Source organism: Salvia hispanica, chromosome 4 (genome assembly GCF_029641045.1).
Source record: "Salvia hispanica isolate PSC_SH4W2 chromosome 4, Shi_PSC_v1, whole genome shotgun sequence".
Lineage (NCBI taxonomy): Eukaryota > Viridiplantae > Streptophyta > Magnoliopsida > Lamiales > Lamiaceae > Salvia > Salvia hispanica.
The window spans coordinates 39,193,854-39,213,069 of NC_142695.1; the positions used below are offsets into that span (position 1 = coordinate 39,193,854).

A 19,216-nucleotide genomic window follows, 5' to 3' on the forward strand; every position below is an offset into this window, starting at 1 on the left:
ATTTTAGATATGACGAAATTCCATATTGATACTGTACCTTATTTTCAGTACTGTACTTTTGCGGTATACCTGACTTATAACATCAATGAAAATAGATAATTTGATTTTTTATATATTATTTATATTTTATAATTCTAAAAATATATTAAATATATTTTATTCATAATTATATTTATATTTCACAATAGAATTTAAAAATACATAAAATATATTTTATATAATTATATTTATATATTACGACATATACCTTAATTTACAGTATATACCCAATTTTAGTATGCAACGGTATACCGCGTTATATAAAAATTCATACTGTTACCTTACCGAAATCTTTCAGTAAGGTATCATACTGTACCGAAAATTACGGTATACCAAAAATTCGATATTTTCAGTACAATAAGGCAAGTATTTTGGTATTTTCCCCAATCCAAATAGCAACACATTAGAGCCTTATGCTAATTACAAGAATAACACTTACATATATAAAGGTGTATTAGCATATGGCGCCTAATATCACGAAACTTTTTAAAAGTTTATTTTGTCACACAGAACTTTTAACTTGACATATAATATCACGAACTTATATAGTTGGTGCATTTTTATCATCGGCCACAAAACCTGATTACATTAAAATGAGATAGATAATCATATCTGCATTCTAGGGACTTTGTAATCACATAATTATATCAGTGATAACCTTATCCGACATGTGGTGATGGTAAGTGAAATGTAGTCGGATTTTGTTGCCGATGATAATAATGGAACAACTATTTAAGTTCATGATATTATATGCCTAGTTGAAAGTAGAATATATTTCATTTATCCATAAATTAAATGTCTCATTTTGCCATTTTGGGGTATCCACAATCTAAATTCTCATTTACTTTTATTTTTTATTTTAGGTAAGTGGACCTCACCATTAAATCACATCCACATTTTTATTAAACCAATACTCCATTTGATCTCCATTAAATGTGTCATATTTGACCAATGGGGGATTTAAAGAAATTATTTGATTTTATGAAGGAAAGTGAGTTAAAAAGTTTGTAGAATATGGACTATATTTTTATATAGAGTAATAGTTTAAAATAATTGTGAGTCAAAGCGAGATAAGACATTTATTGGATCGTCAAAATAAGAAAATATAGGATATTTAATGGGGTCCGAAGGGAGTATATACAACTGTGGTCCATATTTCACTAACTCATTTTCTTAATTTTATTCACAAAAATTTCTTAAAATTTGTGTTAAATCAAAATTTAACTATAAATGATGAATAAAGTATAGAATTTAGTCTATTTAAAAGACAGTTTCTAGTGAGCACAAAGTGAACAAAAATGAGAACAAAGGGTAATTTATGGATTCAAATGAAGGATAAAAATATAAACTTTTAAAGTACAAAGAAAAAAAAAAGAAATCAAATTTCAAAACGGCAGCCATTTTATTGAGAAGTTAGTTGGTTGGATTTGGATCCTCTGCTTTGCAAAGCATAGCAAGGTTTGTATGATGTTCCACACTGTACATTATTCGAATAAAAAAAGATTAATATATAGTATATAATATGGTGTTGAACATCATAGTACAGCAGGGAATCTAAAACCATTGTCCAAAAACATCTCTCTTTTTTTTTTCTACTTTATTTCACTTCTAAAAATACGTGTCCAAAACAAATGTCTCACGTGTAATGGGATGGTTACTTTATTATTTTAGTTCATTTCGAAGTTCCTAACACTTAGTTCTAAATTCGTTTCCAAGTTTAGAATTGCTATAAGGACTTGTTGTAGTTAGTTAAATTGTTATTTGTGTTTGATTTTGTTTTTCGTTATGAAGACTATTTAAAAGTGGGATGCAAAAACACCTCATTCTCATTATAACAGCAGCATCAACTCTTACTTCACCATAATCAATGTTTGCATCCAAAATCAAATACTATAAGTCCGAAAAAGGTTTAGTATCGACTTGAAATATTGTTCTGCGATATACATAAAGAATACAAGTATATAGCGATAATGCGCTATCTATATTAAAAAATAATAGGGAGGCTATACAACCAAATGAAGTAAAGCTTTCTGCATGATATACAGCAACTACTAATGCATACAATACAAACTCAGTTTTCAGACATTACAATTTTGATCAAGTAGATGAATGTATCTGCAAAAGGCATCATCACTTGTAAGAATTAGTATCAAACCTATGGCATTGATCAGAAAATCACTGATCAGAAGTAATCCAAACTGCTTTTGAAGCAAAGCACAATCTTCGCCCGTTGCTGTAGAGCTTCGTATCATTTTTCAGATTGCTATATCACTTCAGCAAGTATAAAAAAAACTATACTTCAAAAGTGCTGCCGTGGCTGAGGACCGTCAAGTGACAATATGGCATGACATGAGTCAAGCATCTTAGATCGAACAACAAAATCTGAAGTCAGACCCGAGGATTATTGATACAATGCCACCAAATATTTTTTGAATATCTTCTACAGGCACTGCACATTATGAATAATAACCACCTTAGTATTTCATAAGCTTCACACTTGTCCAGCTCTGCAAACAAAAAAAACTAACCTAACCTAACCCAACCCAACCCGTATCTCTCTCTTAGAAAAACTCCATTCTATAACTTGAATCAGCAGCCATTCCCCATAACGAACACTACTCATCACTGCACATGGCATGATTTGCCATGATACAGCCAATCTACTTCATTGAACACAAGAGATGACTAATGATCTCAGTGGATAGGCAGAAGAACACTCGAGGGAAGTGACATTGTTCCATTATTTGGAGCTCCATCAATGTTCAAAATGCTTGTAACCAAATTGTATATCTCAACATTCTCAAACGAGGGAACCTTCCTCCCCCTACCAAAACGAGGTCCATGAGAAATGAAAACACTCCTCATGGAGAAGATTGCATTGTCATATCCATGCGATCCTCCACATTCTTGCCTCTTCAACCTCGTCTGCTCCACCTTAAACCCTTCATCAACCAACCCTATAACTGGAGAGATACGATCACTATCTGCATAATGCAGTCTCCTAGGCAGATCCTCCTTGAGATAAACCCTCAAATACTCACCATTCCCAACACTCCCCGACTTCAAAGCCTCATTCATCTTCGCCACAACTTCCTTAGGCGAATGGTCAGATGGCGGGCGGATGGCAAGCAACGGGCTATACGACTGAATCCAATCCTTGGGTATCCCAAGATCATCAAGGTATATCAGCTTCTTATCACATGTCCCAACCATCCCATGATCACCAACCAAAATGATATTCACATCATCAAAAACCCCCCTCTTTTCTAAACCACTAATCAACCTCCCAATCATGTTGTCAACCCTAGAAATCGCCTCTGTGATCTTCGGATCATCGGAACCGACCTTATGGCCCTGATGATCGGGATCCTCGAAATACAATGTCATAAACGAAGGAATTTCACTAATGTTCAAATCAAAGTATTTCAAAACAGTATCAACTCTATCTTCATAAGGCACAGAGCTATTATAAATCATGCAGTATTCATTAGAACAGTTCCAAGAGCCCTTGACTACCTCAGAGCCAGGCCAAAAATAGGTTGATGCTTTCAAGCCACGATTCGCCAAAGTCTCCCACAGAGGCTCACCGAGCCACCACTTTGGCTCGTGGCTGGACATGGTGAAGAAGTCGCCGGTGGAGGGATCGGTGAAGAAATTGTTGACGATTCCGTGATAAGCAGGGTACAATCCTGTGACAATTGAGTAATGGTTTGGGAAAGTAAGGGTTGGGAACACAGGAATCAAACCTAGGTCAGCTTCAGTTCCGTTCTCGATCAATCTACGGATGTGGGGCGTATCGGTCTTGAATTGGTATCCGAATCGGAATCCATCCATTGAAATTAGTAAAACGACTGGGCTCTTGAGCTTTGCGAGCGGCCTGGCCACCTCCCGCGGCGGATTAGAGGCGGAGTGGAAGAAGAGGAATGCGAAGACGGCGGCGGCGGCGAGAGCAGTGCAGGTGGAGAGGAAGAGGGAGATGATGATGGGGGTAATGGAGGCCGGTTTAGGGTTTGGATTTGAGGGGCAAGAGTCTGAGGTGGAGAGTGGTAGAAGAGCTGCGTCGGGAAGTTCGCCTTCTTCATTTGCAGCTGATTCGTTGGCTTTTGGAGTGAGGATCGGTACGGATTCAGATACCATTTCCAATTGATTTTATGGAAATGGAAGCCTTGTGGAGATTGGGGGTGATTTTAATCAGATGAAGTTGGTAGCTTTGGATCAAAATTGGAGATTTGAAGATTATTTGGGAGAGTGGTGAATGAGAAACGAGGGGAAGTTTGTTAAATGATGAATTATTGAAGAATGAGAGATATTAGTTGTGGAGGCGTGAGAATGGAAGGTGGTTGAGATGAAGGTGTCAAAGAAGGTGGAGTGGCAGTTTGTCTTCCGAATTAAGGAAGGTTTAATTAATACTGGAAGTGGCCCAGTGCTATTTTGCTGGATCCTGATAGCCAGGATCAGACTATTAATACTGGAAGATGATGTCCTAAAGTTTGTCTTGTGGCTGACAACTATGACTACCTGGTCTTGATGAAACTATTCTTTTGATTTTGCAGATCTTGAGAGCAGAGCAAACCTTGAATGACTGAATCTGATGCTGAGAATCTATTCTGTGAGTTGTAGCTTTCGAATACAACATTCTTGACTGTAGGAGTTAACATTCATAGTTCTTTGATGAAAAGATATGTCTGCCTAAACATGAATAGAGAGGACACATTCATACAATTGCAGTCAAACGCAAAATAAATCTGGAAGACAAGGGTGCCCATATTTATTAAAGAAATTTCTCCTTTGGACCACCATTGGACTGTATCATAATTCTGAAATCATGATGAAATTTAAGCCTCGTCGAAGCGGAAGAAAACCGACCCCCCAATTTCTTCCAGGTAATTAATCCCGTTCCATCCATTATAGAAGTATTTGGACTGCAAAAGCAACAGCGAGTTGTAGAAAATTCTTGTGCAATTCCAACTATTAGCTTTTCAGCCACCGTGAAATATCTCTAGTTTAGGCAAACGTATTATGATGTTTTTCTTGATTTTTGATTAGTTATCAGTGTATAATGTGTGTGATATCAGCTCATCTATGGCTCTGTGTAGTCCTGGTCTCCCATTAACCCAAAATGGAGATGCTGAATTGAATACATTGAGGAAATCAATGGTATGTTGTGTTTTGTTCTGGTTATGATTTGTTTGTCACTCACAAAATTTGTGGCCATTGTAGTTTTGGCTATATTTTATTGTAGATTAATGTATCAGGTTCACGAGGCTCAAAATGACAATGTCCGTCTAAGGATTCAACACGCAAGGAATTATGCAGTTTCCCAGGCGCAGAAAGATGGTTGCACTGGAAACTTTAAAGTATTATCTTGTTCCTGTGATTCCAACTTGTGATGGATGAGACTTCTGTTGTATCCTAGTAAGACTCCTCCTAGAGTGGAAGTACGCCCAAATCAAGTTTTTTATCTGTATATTGTAGTATTCTATACAGTATCTTATGTTGTAGAATCTGCTAACTAGATATCTTGAATATTAGCTTGAATACTAGTTGGCCTAATTCAATACTATTAGGTTATGTTTCCAAATTAAATTCTGCCATAGGAATTCTGTGCAGAAAATTTTAAGATGACAATATATAACACAAATCTGACTTTTGTGTTTCAGTTAATCAGATGATATATAACATACAGGCGTGCAATACTGAAACACTTTATTAATATATAGTTGTAATTAATAGGTAACTGTGACAACCAAAAATGAAAATAGGAAAGGGTGAAAACTTGCACTCTTGGTACAATGACATCATATCTACTGTTCTATTCCTATTTCTTTCTACTAGCTTATAACGATTTTACTACATCTGAATATCCAGCATAACTCCTGCTAATTCATATGAAGATTACTAGTAAAGATGTATAAATGTAGATCTCATCTAACTCATCATCATACGGAAGTGAAAACACTTTGATCAGATTGAAAGCAGGTATCTGGGTGAGAACTTTGGAGGAGAGGAACAACATCATATTCGTTACCATTTGTCTTGTCACTGATGGGCTGGCATCGAAGTAAGATTTGCAGAACGTCCTTCATTGCAGGTCTGCTGGAAGGGAATGTGCTGGTACAGATCAATCCAAGCTTCAGTATAGTGTTTATGTCTTCCAAGTAGAGTGGATCCTTTATATCCTCATCCACAATGTCAAGTATTGGTTTGCCGTGTTGAATGTGACGCCATGCCCACTCAGCAAGGGACGAACTCTCGTCTCCGTAATGACCCTCTTTTCCAGTTATCAATTCAAGAAGGATCACACCAAAACTGTACACATCAATCTTCTCACTGACTCTTCTTGTTTGAGCATATTCTGAAATATGTGGTTAATAAGTCCAGGGAATCAAATGATATTCAGAAAATCATACTAATATAATACTTACCTGGAGCCATATATCCAAAGGAGCCGGCTACTACCGACATGGTATTAGGTTCTCCGTGCTTGATCAAGTTTCTTGCTAGTCCAAAATCTGCAATCTTTGCATTGAATTTAGAATCTAACAGGATGTTGCTTGATTTCACATCTCGATGGATAATTGGCGGTGAGCAGTGATGATGCATATAGGTGAGCCCGTGAGCAGCTCCAATTGCAATCTGCAGCCTCTTGGGCCAGTCCAGGACAACATGGCCCGAGATGTTGTGTAATCTGTTTCTGCTATGAAGCCATGTATCCAGACTGTGGTTCTCCATATACTCGTAGACGAGAAGCTTTGAGGTCTCGCTCGAAATGCAGCAAAGTAGTTTCACTATGTTAGAGTGCCGAATAGTGCCCAGTATCCGAATTTCAGCTAGGAATTGTTTCTCATCTAACTTGACATTGTCCCAGATCCTCTTAACAGCCACATATTCTCCTGAGCGACTTATGGGGACACGGAATACTTTCCCAGATCCTCCACTTCCAATTTGATTCTCGTCTCTCAAGCTTGACAATATGATTGCTTCTGTGAAATTTAGCCTTTGGAATGAAGTGAGCTTCCAAGTTGAGCTTGAAACCTGCTTTCTCTTTCTGTAACTTCTGCAGGCATACATTGTGTAAAGAGAGACTGCTAGGAAGGCCACTGCAGCGGTGCTAGAGACTGCAGCAATGAGTCCAGAAGGGAACTTGTTGGATTTCCTAGTTTCAGCACCGCAAGTGCTGAGGCCCAATGATACGATATTGGAACAGAGTCCTGAGTTGTTCAGAAAGCTGCCTTGAAAAGCTCCATTTTCAAACGATCTTGGGATTCTTCCCGACAGCTTATTTGAGGAGACATTGAGAAAAGTTACCATTGAAGAGCCAAATTCAGGGGGAATTTGGCCTGAAAAAGCATTTTCTGACAAGTCCAAGGAGTTGAGATTCGGCAACCGGCCCATTGTTGCAGGAATTTCTCCAGAGAGTTGATTTCTACTGAGATCCAGCGTTGTGAGAGATTTCCATGAGACTATATTTGAAGGCAGGGGACCAGAAAGTTGATTACCGTCTAGCAAAAGAACTGTCAGAGATGCAAGAGCAGTCAATGCTTGTGGTATTGCACCGCTTAATAAATTGTTACTTGCCTTCATCACGCTCAAATTCTCCCAAGAAGATATGCTTGCTGGAATTGAACCCAAAAAACGGTTGTTTATCAGCTCGAGCAATCCAACTTTAGAGCCTAGTTTGTGTGGTAGCTCACCAGAAAACAAGTTGTTGCTTATCATCAGCTCAGTTAGATTCTCTGATGTCCATAAACCATCAGGGATTCTACCAGAGAGCTTGTTGTCATGAATTCGCACTACCTCCAGACTGCTGCAATCACCAAGAGAATCTGGCAGCCCACCTGTCAGTTTGTTATCAAAGAGAACCACCCCCCTAAGGACCTTATTTTCACACAGATATTTAGGCACTTCACCTTCAAATTGGTTTTCAGATACCTCAAATGTTTTCATTTTCGAGTACCTCCCAAACTCCGGTGGTAACACACCTGACAGATTGTTGGTGAACAGCTTGATATCTACAATTTGTGGCAACGTGGCTATGCTTGCTGGTACCTCGCCGGACAATTGGTTGAAATTCAAAGCTAAACCGGTAAGGCTTGTTAACTTCCCAAACTCAACTGGGATTGTCCCATTAAGAGTGTTTTTGGAAACATCAAGAATCTGCAACTTTGGGGCTTCGACACTCTGAGGAAGGGGTCCAGATAACCTGTTGTTGTAAAGGTACATGAAAGTTAAATTCTTGAGAAGAAAGAGGCTGCCAGGAATGCCACCGGTTAAGTGATTTGTATTTAAATCTAAAGACTCCAAGGCGGACATATTCCCAATGCCATCAGGGATTTCTCCGATCACGTTGGCTTCGGTCATCCACAGATTCCGCAGTTTCTTCAGCTTAGCGAAGCTGTGTGGAATGGACTGCAGTGAAAAAGTGTTATAGCTCAGAGACAGCTCCTCCAGATTTGAGAGGTTGCCTATATCTGGTGGGAAGGAGCCATTGAACAAGTTTGCTGTCATCTGAAGAGACCTGAGGTTCAGCAGTCTCCCTATGGCTGGAGGGATGTCCCCGGTGAAGTTGTTGAACGACAAGATCAACACCTGGAGTTGCGGAGAAAGACGATCCAAGTCATCAGGTATTGTTCCAATGAAATAGTTGTTAGAGAGGTCCAAGTATTGAAGCTTGGAGCAGTTGTAGAGGACAGTGGGGAAATGTCCTGGGATGTAGTTGAGTTGGAGATCGATGTAGGTGAGGTTGTTGAGGTCACATATCGACAGCGGGATTGCCTCCGTGATGCTTCCGTTTTGTATCACGAGTCCCGTGACTGAGCCGCTCGTGCATGTGATCTCCGGCCACTTGCAGTGGTCGGACGACGGTGTCCAGTGGCTGAGGGAGGGGGGATTGGACCATTGCTGTTTGAGTCCGAGGAGGATGTTTTTGTCTTGGTTAGGATGGTTGTTTTGTGAGATACCATTGTAAGGCAGGCTGAGAAATAGGATGATGATGAGGAATCCATGTTTGATCATGTTGCTGGATGAAGCATGCATGATACAGTCCTCTCTCTATTTTGGTTCAAGGAAAGTGGAAGAGAGTTGTAAATTGTAATGTGAAAGTATGAAGCAGAGAGGAAGCTGTAAATGAAGACCAGAGCCAGCTGACTTTGAAAATTCCGTTGCTATTTCAGCTACGTTTCCCAATTTCAGATTATTCCATTCGTTTTTTTCGATTGATTTCATTTTATATATTTTAATTGCAGATTAGTATTTTTTCGAACTGGTTGCAAAAATTTACTCCATGCAAGTGATTATGTTTACACTAATGAGATTGTAATTAGATCTTCATGAATAAAAAAAATAATTTCTAATTGGGGATCAAATAGTGCTTTTGTATATTCACCAAAGAAATTGCACACGTCAACTTTATTCTATTTGACCAGACTCGTTGAGCAAACTCATTAATATATTGGAGATTTAGCTTAAACTCTTAGGAGTACTATAAAAATGTAAATTAAAAATAATTTATTTATTATCAAATACTACTATCAAGCATTACATATTTGCATCGGGGAATGACAGTTAACTAACAAATTAATTTACGTAAAGTAAAAGTACTACTCTCTATCTCTCTCTCCTATTTTATATTCTTTCATACTTTTTTTTCTCTATTTAACCTTTAACATCAATTTATTAAATTCCATCTACAAAAGAAATGCATTATATAGCTTGAAACGGAAGGAGTTATATAAAATATTTATAGATAATAATTGTATCACGTTCTCAGTAAAAAGACTCTAAAGTTTCTATTTTTAAAAAATTGACTAAAATGGAAAGAGTTGCTATTTTCTAAATACAGAGATAGTAGTAAGTTTTACTCTCTCCATTCCGTATTAATTGTCCATTTTAGTTCCGGCACGAGTTCTAAGTAATGAAAAGAAAAGTGAATTAAAAAAGTTAATGGAATATGGAACTCACTTTTGTATGAAGTATTAGTTTTATAATAAAATGTTAGTGAAATGAGTTAGTGGAGACCTACTTATCATTAATGGTAAAAAGTGAAAGCGGACAATTAATGAAGGACGTACGAAAATAGCAAAAGTGGATAATTAATTGGGGATGAAAGGAGTAGTAACTTTTATGACTTGTACTCAATTTCATAACTTTAAAACTAGATAATTAAATCATAACTTTTGGAAACCGATACTATATTTTAAAATTTCATCTAATTTAATCCCAGAATTGAAACTTGTTCAATTTAGTCCCATATTTGAAATACTTCATTTTGGCCCACCGAATAATTTGACTGTCCATGAAATACTATGTTCAAAGTATATGAAAAGATAAAAGACATAGTACTTGCGTTTGTGGAGTAAGAATAGAATTCAATTCTACTGAACTTTTCATGCTATTCCCCATATTTCTGAAGATAATAGTATCATGGATTGGAGAGCGAGGGAGTAATTTTTTTAGTCAAATGTGAAGAAGGTAAGTTGCCTAAGTTGAATGTGAATGGAGATAAATAAACTAATCAGTCTAACACTAACAAAATATAATGGACGACTTTGACTGGTGTAATATGTTGCGCACGTCTCTTCTGCTGACTAATTTGTGATGCTGTGTTTATCGTTCTCAGCATTTGACATTTTCTGCTGTGTTTATCGACTATCGTTTATTTTAATGCACAAATTTATTTACTTTTATATTTTTCATTTGACTTGAATTTATATAGTGCTAATAAATTTTGAAATTAGCTCATCAATTTGATATAACACACTTTGAGATAGTGATAAAATGTAATGGCGTGTAGTGGCATAACACACGAGTGCAGAAATAATCTATTAAAAAGTAGTACTACTAACTTATTACTAGTTGAAGCGAGATTTTACATAATTATGGCATTGACGTAACACTCGTCTATACATTTTACTCAGCCGTAATTTCTGTACGACTTAGATATATTTTCACAAATATTAAAATCTATACAATATATAAAAGAGGAGTTTTGGGGGCATTTAGAGAAATATTCTTTTAAAATAAATATTATTATTTAAATAAAACTAATTTTTAATAAATATTTATCTGCTATTGATACGGTTATTTAATGGTTAAATTAGTTGATAATTATTTGAAGTTAGTGGGGAGTTATTTAAAATTAATAGGGAGGTAATTACATATAGTAATTTATCTACATCTACCGACATATCACATTCATCTACCGACATATCACATTCATGGAGAAGGATCCCCTGCTATGGTTAAAACCACAGCACCTCATGCTGTGCAATAAAACGCAGTAGTTTCCTAATGAAACGACAGCAACAACATTTAATACTCCCTCCGTCCCGGCTAAGATGACACATTCCTTAGCCGGCACGGGTGGAAAAAAGTGGTTGTGTGTGTTAATTGGAGAGAGAAAGTTTCCAAAAAAGGAAATGTGTCATCTTGGTTGGGACAAACTAAAAAGGAAAACGTGTCATCTTAAGCGGGACGGAGGGAGTATTTAACTACTCCATATTCAATCATCCCACTACCACCCCCACCCCCCACCCCCTTACCCCCCTATCCCTACCGGCCTACCCCACGTTTTCTTTTAAACATTGTTGTTTGGATGTAAATTCATTTAATCTCCACTGAACCTTATTCTTTTAATTATTTGGTAGGAAACTTGGCATGAACTATTTCTATTAATTCATTTACTTTTTTAGGTAATGAATTGTATTGAATTCTTTTCATATTTTTATTTTTAATTATATTTCTTATTGAATTCATTCACATTAATTTATTTTTTGTTACACTAAAAATGCCATTGAATTCTTTGTAATTATTTTCTTAATATCTCGTATTTATTAATTATTTTTATAAATTTATTGTATCATGATTAAGTTTCAATAACATGCATTCGATTCAAAAGTAAGTAACTTTTTGGCTAGACATTTTAATTTTTTTCATTTTGATAACTAAATTTAAAGTATTTTTTATTAAATAAACAAATAAAAATATACCATAAAAAAGAATAAAAATATTAAGGAAAAGAATTACATTTCTGTTAAACCACAGTATACACTTTTTTTTCTTTTAATATTTTTTTGGGAACATCTTTTGTATTTTTAATAACAAAATCTACTTTAAATATCAAAATGACTAATAACTAAAAAATTAGAAAAAATAAAATACTACTGTATAACATAGAAATCATGATACAAAATTAAAGAATTATGTAGATGCTCAAACAAAATATAAATGGATTAAAAGAAAACGTGGGGTAGGGCCGTAGGGGGTGGCTGGGTGGGGGTAGTGGGATGATTGAATATTAAATGTTGTATTAGGAAATACTGCGTTTTGTTGAACAGCATGAGGTGCTGTGGTTTTAACCACAGCAGGGATCCTTCTCCCATATTCATGGGCTTTTCCAAATGGGAGAGCATTTGGCTTGAAACAAGGGAACTTATCTCTCAGGAGTGGGTCGAATGCAAAGCATTGAATCTTGAGACAAAGCCTTTCTTTTCCATGGGAAGTAAAGATTCAACTTGAAGATGTCATTGAAGCTCAACAGTTTAATAGAGATACTCTCGGTGCCATATTTGATGTGGCAAAGGAGATGAGAATTTTGACTCTTTCGTTCTATTGAACCGGCATTTGCATGCCAATAATCTCTTCATTCTATTCTGTTAGTATTGATTTTAAATTTTAATTCTTATGATTTTCATTTTCATTCGGATTTTATAGGTTCCAATGAGGAAAAAATGATGAATAATTATCCATTGTGTTTAATTCTTTATTGTGCTAAAATTTTATCTTCCTACTCTATCATTAATTATCCATTGTGTTTAATTATTTATTGTGATAGAATTTTATCTTTCCTACTCCATGATTAATTATCCATTGTGTTTAATTTTTTATTGTGATAGAATTTTATTTTCCTACTCTATGAAATGTTTAAACATTATATTATGTGATTTGTTTCAAATTTATTATGCTTCAATATTAATTTGTATAGATTTTTTGATCCTCATATAATCAAAATTGTCAATCATATTGTTCATTGTTAATATTGATTCTAATTTTATTTAATTAATTTAAAATTGAAAATCAATGTATTAAAAATATATTTATCTGTGCATAGCACAGGCGTAATACTAGTACTATATAATAGTATTGTTTTCAAACATAACTTATTTATAGCTCGTATATTACACTCTAAGTCTAATCTTCATAAATATTAATAATTTATTTTATTAAAAGAATATTTTTTAGATTAAGTTAAAAAATGAATTACAATTCGAGACATTATAACGAAATACTCCATCCATCCACGTTTTAAAGTCCCAATTTGACACAGTGCAAGGTTTTAAGAAATACGAAGAAAAATAGATTGAAAAGTTAGTGGAATATAAGTCTCATTTTATATATTAATTTTATAATAGAATATGAATATAATGAGTTAGTAGAAAGTAATGTCCATTTAAAAAAAAAAAAAAGTAAACATGAATATTATTTTGTGGACGACCAAAATAACAAATATAAATATCAAATTATTATTTAGTCTGTTTCGAAAGACTCCTTTTAATAAGCATGAATCACGAGAATTCTCATATCATTTGATTTTATTCAGGGATTCAGTGATTTTTCTATCATTTTTTACAGTCAATCTTGGAAAAGAATTTACCATAGACAAATCAACTTCTTTTTTTTATGGAGTGTTGATCTTTCATCTTCGCATAAAATGAGAAAGTGATTCGGCCAAATCCATCATTTATCGCACACTAATTCTCAACGAGAAAATTAGTCAAAGTTAATTATTTGTTTCAAGGAAAACAGAAAAATAAAATACAATCCAGTTTCATCGCAAGAAAAAAATTATAATCCATTTTCAACGAGAAAATTAGTCAAATGTTTTTTAAGATTAAAAATAGAATGTCCAAACCACTCCTCAAACAACAAGTAAAGAAAAACAGAATCATATACAAGAATTTACACTCTAAAAAAGTTGGCAACATGATGCAATTAGGACAAAGTCAATAGTAAATTCATATTTTAATGTGTATATGAATTACTACTATTTTATTAAAATTGATCTCTTTTTTAACGTGCAAATTAAAGAATTTGGATATGTTCGGTTTCAAGATTGGATCATCATAAATGGGTTGGGCCGTTGGGCTTGTGTCTCCGGTTAATAATGTTTTGATGTATTTTTAAATCACCAAGGCACCCAACGACATCGTTTCACTGGTTCTTGCAGTTTTGGCACTGAAAGAAGGATAAACCCCTTCCACGATTCAGAGAGGCTTAAACCCACCGTCAAGGTATCTCTTTACATTAAATTATATGCTTTCGATTTCTCACTTCTTCGTTTCACCTCCTCCTATCCGAATCGATTTTTTAATTTGACGGTTTAATCCATAGTCGTACTAAATAACTTCCATAAACTAGTAACCATGTCCAAGCCTGCAGCGATTCCATTAGCATTTAGGATTTCTTCGCGGCCGACACAGTTTCTTTGTCAGCTTAAAGCTCCAAAGCCCGTCTCTGTATTTGGTGGTTGCCATTTAATTCTTGGGTCGAGTAAAAGAAGACCTCTGGAGAAGTTTCTATCTGTTGGACCCAGAAATTGTGTGAGAAATCGTTTCCTCAACTGTTCACTGTCTGGAGGGAGGAGTTTTTCGAGTTCAAGCTTAAACAATGCGGCTGAAACAAGTGAAAAGCCCCTTCCTTGGTTAGCTGCGTCCGAGGAAAGAGGGGCTCGTCGAAAGGTTGTGAAAAATGGGGCAAGCAAAGGGGCTAAGTCTTCGTGGGAGGAGTCGGCGGAGAAGTTCTTAAAAGGAGGGGCTTCCACGGCAGAGAATGTCGAAATGCCAAAGTTAGATAGGAAGAGAAATGGATTTAGAGGTGGTACTTCCACGGAGGATAATGCTGAAAGGCCACAGTTAGAGAACAGGAGAAATGGATTCAGGAATAGAAGTAGTGGTTATGTCAAGTACGAGGATGAAGAGGAGGAGGGGGAGGCTGAGGTCGAGAATGATTCTAGGTGGTATAACATTAGGAAGAGGTATGCCAACTATGATGAAGCAAGGCCAGCACTTGAGAGACCGGAAGTCAGGAGATGGAACAGAGAAGAAAGTTTTGGTAGAAAGACGTGGAAAGAAGCTAAGGAGTCTACAATGCCAAGAATAGTGGGAGAAGGTGTGTATGGAGTTGGTCCTGTTTTGGCTGCTCTTTCAGCTGGTCGGAGAGAATTCTATGCGTTGTATGTTCAGGAAGGGTTGGACTTAAGTAGTAATAATAGGAAGAAAAAGGATAAGAAGGGGTTTGAGAAAATCTTGAAGATGGCAGACAGAATCGGACTAAGCACAAACGAGCTGTCCAAGCATGATCTCAACATGGTTGTCGATAATAGGCCTCATCAGGGTTTGGTTCTCGATGCGTCTCCCTTGGAAATGGTTGGTATAAAGGAGTTGGATGCGGTCTCTACAGAGGGAGAGAAGGGCCCTCTTTGGTTGGCATTGGATGAAGTTACTGACCCTCAGAATCTTGGGGCAATCATCCGCTCTGCTTACTTTTTTGGAGCTGCTGGAGTGGTGTTGTGTGCTAAGAACTCGGCTCCTTTGAGTGGTGTTGTGAGCAAAGCCAGTGCTGGTTCGCTTGAACTAATGGAACTTAGATCTTGTAGGAATATGATGCAGTTCTTGACATCCTCAGCTGGAAACGGTTGGCGGGTTCTTGGAGGTGCAGTTTCTCAAAGAGCTATTCCTTTGGATGAAGTTGTTCCTGGTGCACCAACGATACTCGTTCTAGGAAGTGAGGGAACTGGTTTGAGGCCATTGGTGGAAAGATCGTGCACTCAGTTAATTAGGATTCCTGGAAATTTACCAGTTGATCTGATGCCGACAGGAGATGAGGATGTGGAAAATGCTGAGAGTCCTCAAGAATTGACCTCCTTCTTGGCAGTGGAAAGCTTGAATGTAAGTGTTGCAGCTGGTGTTCTGCTCAATCACCTAACAGGAAGCGGCTACAACAGTCATACATGCGAAAGCAATTTATCATAATCGAATGAGATGTTCCAGTAATCAATTGAGCTTGGGTCTGGTTTGAGGTTAGATAAATGTATGCTGATCGTCCAACACAGTATTCCTTTTTCTCTCCAGATAGAGGCCAAAAATATGTTAATCTGGCTATTATTATGATAGCATGTTACTTTTAAAAATTTTGTTGCTGTTTTCATGTGACAAAAGTGTTTTGCTGATTTTCTGCATCATTCTAGTGAATCACTATTATGAGACCTCGTGAGTTTCCATAAGCAGAAGCATATCATGTGCATGAGCATGATACGAGGAAGTTTGGGTTGAATTGAAGATATCATCTTGAAAAATTGGGTAGCGGTCCTAATTCTTTCCCATCAGGCAATTATTGGAAGAAATTGAGTAGTCATTCATAGAATCCCATCATTAAAAGACCCTATTGCTTTATGGAAGATGGATGGATGTGGATTGTGGGCATTAAATATGTTGTTGCTTCAATATAAAAAGACATTTTCTTTTCCCCTTTTCTTACACCTACATAATATGTGATCCAAAATACATGCTTTTTTTACGTAAATGTTTATGTTTTATTTTAGAATGTTTATGTTTTATGTGATCCAAAATGCAATCTTACCTTTTGCAAGTCACAACAATTAGTTATAGAATTTTTAAGCACTAATTGACCTTAGAAAGTTCATCAGGATTTTAAACATCTAGAGTGTTTTTGACCATTTTCCCTTTAATAATATCATGGATCTTGCCATTACTAATATCCCCAGTGTCTATTAGCAGCCTACATGAATTGAACACATAAAATAAGGAAGCTTGTGATTTGTGTGTAAAGAGGTCAAATAAATAAATGAATTGAACACATAAAACATGGAAACTTGTGATTTGTGTGTAAAGAGGTAAAATATGTACTAATACTGTGTGTAAAAAGTTTTCTTTTTTGAACGATGTCAAAGCTCAATAGGTATACATCACTTGTAGCCCGAAGATCGAATATTAAACACCATCAGAGTTGAGTCCTCCAGTCATTACAGAAGTGCAGTAGTTCAGTGCCTGATTTGAGGACTTCACATCGAAGAACTAACAAAAATAAGAAAACTCAAATCTTTGCCACAGTTCAGGTATTGCAACTGTGCTTCCATTTGGTTTTTACTTGAAAGCAGTATGTATCGGTTATTCTTCAAGCAGTATGCAACAAGTAGTAATTAAAACATGCTATGTATTGCTAAGTAAACCAAGCTACTCATATTCTCATACTATAATACTGGGTTTATCTACACTGTGACATGAGACAAGACGCGAGACATAAGAAATCTGTACAAGTAAACCAAGCTACTCATATTCTCGAATACTACTGGGTTTGTTTACACTGAGACACGAGACAAGACATGAGATATAAGAAATCTGTTATTAACACGTTCGCATTTTTCCCATTCTGATACTACTGGAAGAAATATTATCAGTAATCAAACTAGAAGAACAAAAGGGATCACAAGCTTGATTAACAAAAAAGAAACAAGGAATTAAGTTGGAATGAACTGCAATGTTTAAAAAATAATACGATTGAGCTCCAAAATTACATGATTGAAAACTGACCAATTGAGTCAATGTCCAAATAATTACTTCACTAGATTACCAATGTAGAAGTCCTCAATCATGTCAAAGACACGTGTAGCATGTTGTGGCCTGTAACAAGAAACAGATTGTCTTAGATTTTCATTCATCAGACTATGCAAAAACAAGAGAGGGTGTGAAACATGAAGTGGAACAGTTGAAGATTAAACAGTGGTAGAGTAGTAGTAGGTCAAATATTGCTTCACCACATTCTATAGTCACGACTTATTGATGAAATAGAAGACATACCCAAAGAAGCCTTCAGTTGAATCATCACCAGCATGAACAAGGATAGCATCACCACCAGGGTGCTCCTCTACATAGGAGGTAACATCATAGACCTAAAAGCACAATAAATCAGTCGGTCTCTCTTAGAGAAAGCCCATATGGTGGTGATCACAGAGGGACTTCAAGAAATCTATCAGATTTGAGTTCTGAAGAAAACCTTATCTTTTATGATGATCCAACAGTCAGTCCTCTTATTGTGTGATGAAACATCAGCTTTGGTGTATGCTTTGGATGCCTAAAGAAATTAAATGTGACAATCAGAAAGAGACTCAGAGGGGAAAAGAGTAACAGTGAACCAACCAAGTTATTCAATAAAACCATGCATTATAATCTGGCAAATCTAGACCAAAAGACATTCAAAATTGAAATGGTTCATCTTAAACTCTATATATCATTTACCCTAAATACTTCATTTGGAATCATCATGATTTTGAAACTAATGACTATTAAAACTCAAGGATAATTTGAGAAATGTAAGCCAACATGAGGGAAAAGTTGTCTCCTAAACCGTATGAAACTAATACTAACTAGCAAATTGTACATATCAGTGAACACTCGAGTACTTTTTTTCTTTTTGGAATTAGTTTTTGCTTTGAAGAAATCCAAATTCGAATTAGTTGTCTGGAACAAAAAATCAACTGATTCGAATCTATACCTGAGAAGCAAACTTTTGCTGCGCCCCTTTTCCAGTATCTGCATCCACCAAATTCACTGAGTCACCCGAAATGGAGTGAATTGACAAAAAATAAATAGAGAAAAAGAAAAATAACCAGATTTACGAAGTCGAGGGATGAGAATGAGCATCCCCGATACAAATCCAAGAAACAGTGTCAGCAATAATAGATCCATTGTTAGTTTATCTGCCCACGAGACATGAGCAAAAGAAGATTATAATTGGTAATATTATAGTAGGAAACAGGCAAAGAAGGAGCATTGATTTAAGGAGAATATGATAAGCTGAAGCAGCTCATTGTGATTTCCAGTAATTCCACCATGATTAACGAACGTTGTGCGTTTCTGGAAGAGATAGATGATATGTACCTTTGATTCAACAAATTGCGGCGGGAGGAGTGAGACTTAGCCGGCGGAGTAATACAAATTTGGATGAACACCAGCTCTTATTCAATGTAGAATTATTATTAAAATTATTAGTTTGGATAGTTTCTGTGCTGCTGAAGAGGGATGAACATTATGAGTATATGAAGCAGAATGAGCTGCGAATTCCCTTTTTTTTACATTTAGATTTAGTCCAACAAAAGTAGTGG

The 19,216-nt window shown here is 36.1% G+C and overlaps 3 protein-coding genes and 1 pseudogene across 4 annotated transcripts; 1 reads left to right on the forward strand and 3 right to left on the reverse strand.

The window, feature by feature from the left end:
* Positions 1 to 1,932: 1,932 nt before the first annotated feature.
* LOC125193412 (nucleotide pyrophosphatase/phosphodiesterase 2 pseudogene) lies at positions 1,933 to 4,913 on the reverse strand (annotated as a pseudogene).
* Positions 4,914 to 5,728: 815 nt separating this feature from the next.
* Positions 5,729 to 9,188, reverse strand: LOC125193410 (uncharacterized). Of its 2 annotated transcripts, XM_048091194.2 has the most exons (3): positions 7,734 to 9,188; positions 6,465 to 7,655; positions 5,729 to 6,394 (listed from the first exon to the last, which is right to left on the reverse strand). In XM_048091194.2, the coding sequence occupies exons 1-3, from the start codon at positions 9,073 to 9,075 to the stop codon at positions 5,979 to 5,981; spliced, it is 2,949 nt and encodes a 982-aa protein (XP_047947151.1). In that variant the 5' UTR covers positions 9,076 to 9,188; the 3' UTR covers positions 5,729 to 5,978. The 2 variants fall into 2 exon arrangements, with proteins under 2 accessions (XP_047947151.1, XP_047947150.1); XM_048091193.2 differs by having other exon boundaries at positions 6,465 to 9,187.
* A 5,067-nt stretch (positions 9,189 to 14,255) lies between these two features.
* Positions 14,256 to 16,300, forward strand: LOC125193411 (tRNA/rRNA methyltransferase (SpoU) family protein). The gene has a single exon (XM_048091195.2). The coding sequence runs from the start codon at positions 14,460 to 14,462 to the stop codon at positions 16,065 to 16,067; it is 1,608 nt and encodes a 535-aa protein (XP_047947152.1). The 5' UTR covers positions 14,256 to 14,459; the 3' UTR covers positions 16,068 to 16,300.
* Positions 16,301 to 17,525: 1,225 nt separating this feature from the next.
* CB5LP (cytochrome B5-like protein) lies at positions 17,526 to 19,146 on the reverse strand. The gene is made up of 6 exons (XM_048091201.2): positions 18,993 to 19,146; positions 18,722 to 18,811; positions 18,607 to 18,644; positions 18,109 to 18,186; positions 17,913 to 18,004; positions 17,526 to 17,735 (listed from the first exon to the last, which is right to left on the reverse strand). The coding sequence occupies exons 2-6, from the start codon at positions 18,798 to 18,800 to the stop codon at positions 17,669 to 17,671; spliced, it is 354 nt and encodes a 117-aa protein (XP_047947158.1). The 5' UTR covers positions 18,801 to 18,811; positions 18,993 to 19,146; the 3' UTR covers positions 17,526 to 17,668.
* Positions 19,147 to 19,216: the final 70 nt, after the last annotated feature.

Excerpts from the sequence above, each read along its gene's own strand:
- LOC125193411 (XM_048091195.2), top strand. The coding sequence starts at position 14,460 with ATGTCCAAGCCTGCAGCGATTCCATTAGCATTTAGGATTTCTTCGCGG.
- LOC125193410 (XM_048091193.2), bottom strand. The coding sequence starts at position 9,075 with ATGCATGCTTCATCCAGCAACATGATCAAACATGGATTCCTCATCATC. Across the intron at positions 6,395-6,464 it reads CTTTGGATATATGGCTCCAG|AATATGCTCAAACAAGAAGA; the intron begins GTAAGTATTATA and ends CACATATTTCAG.
- CB5LP (XM_048091201.2), bottom strand. The coding sequence starts at position 18,800 with ATGGATCTATTATTGCTGACACTGTTTCTTGGATTTGTATCGGGGATG. Across the intron at positions 18,645-18,721 it reads CCCTCGACTTCGTAAATCTG|ATACTGGAAAAGGGGCGCAG; the intron begins GTTATTTTTCTT and ends TGGTGGATGCAG. Across the intron at positions 18,005-18,108 it reads GGATCATCATAAAAGATAAG|GTCTATGATGTTACCTCCTA; the intron begins GTTTTCTTCAGA and ends TTGTGCTTTTAG.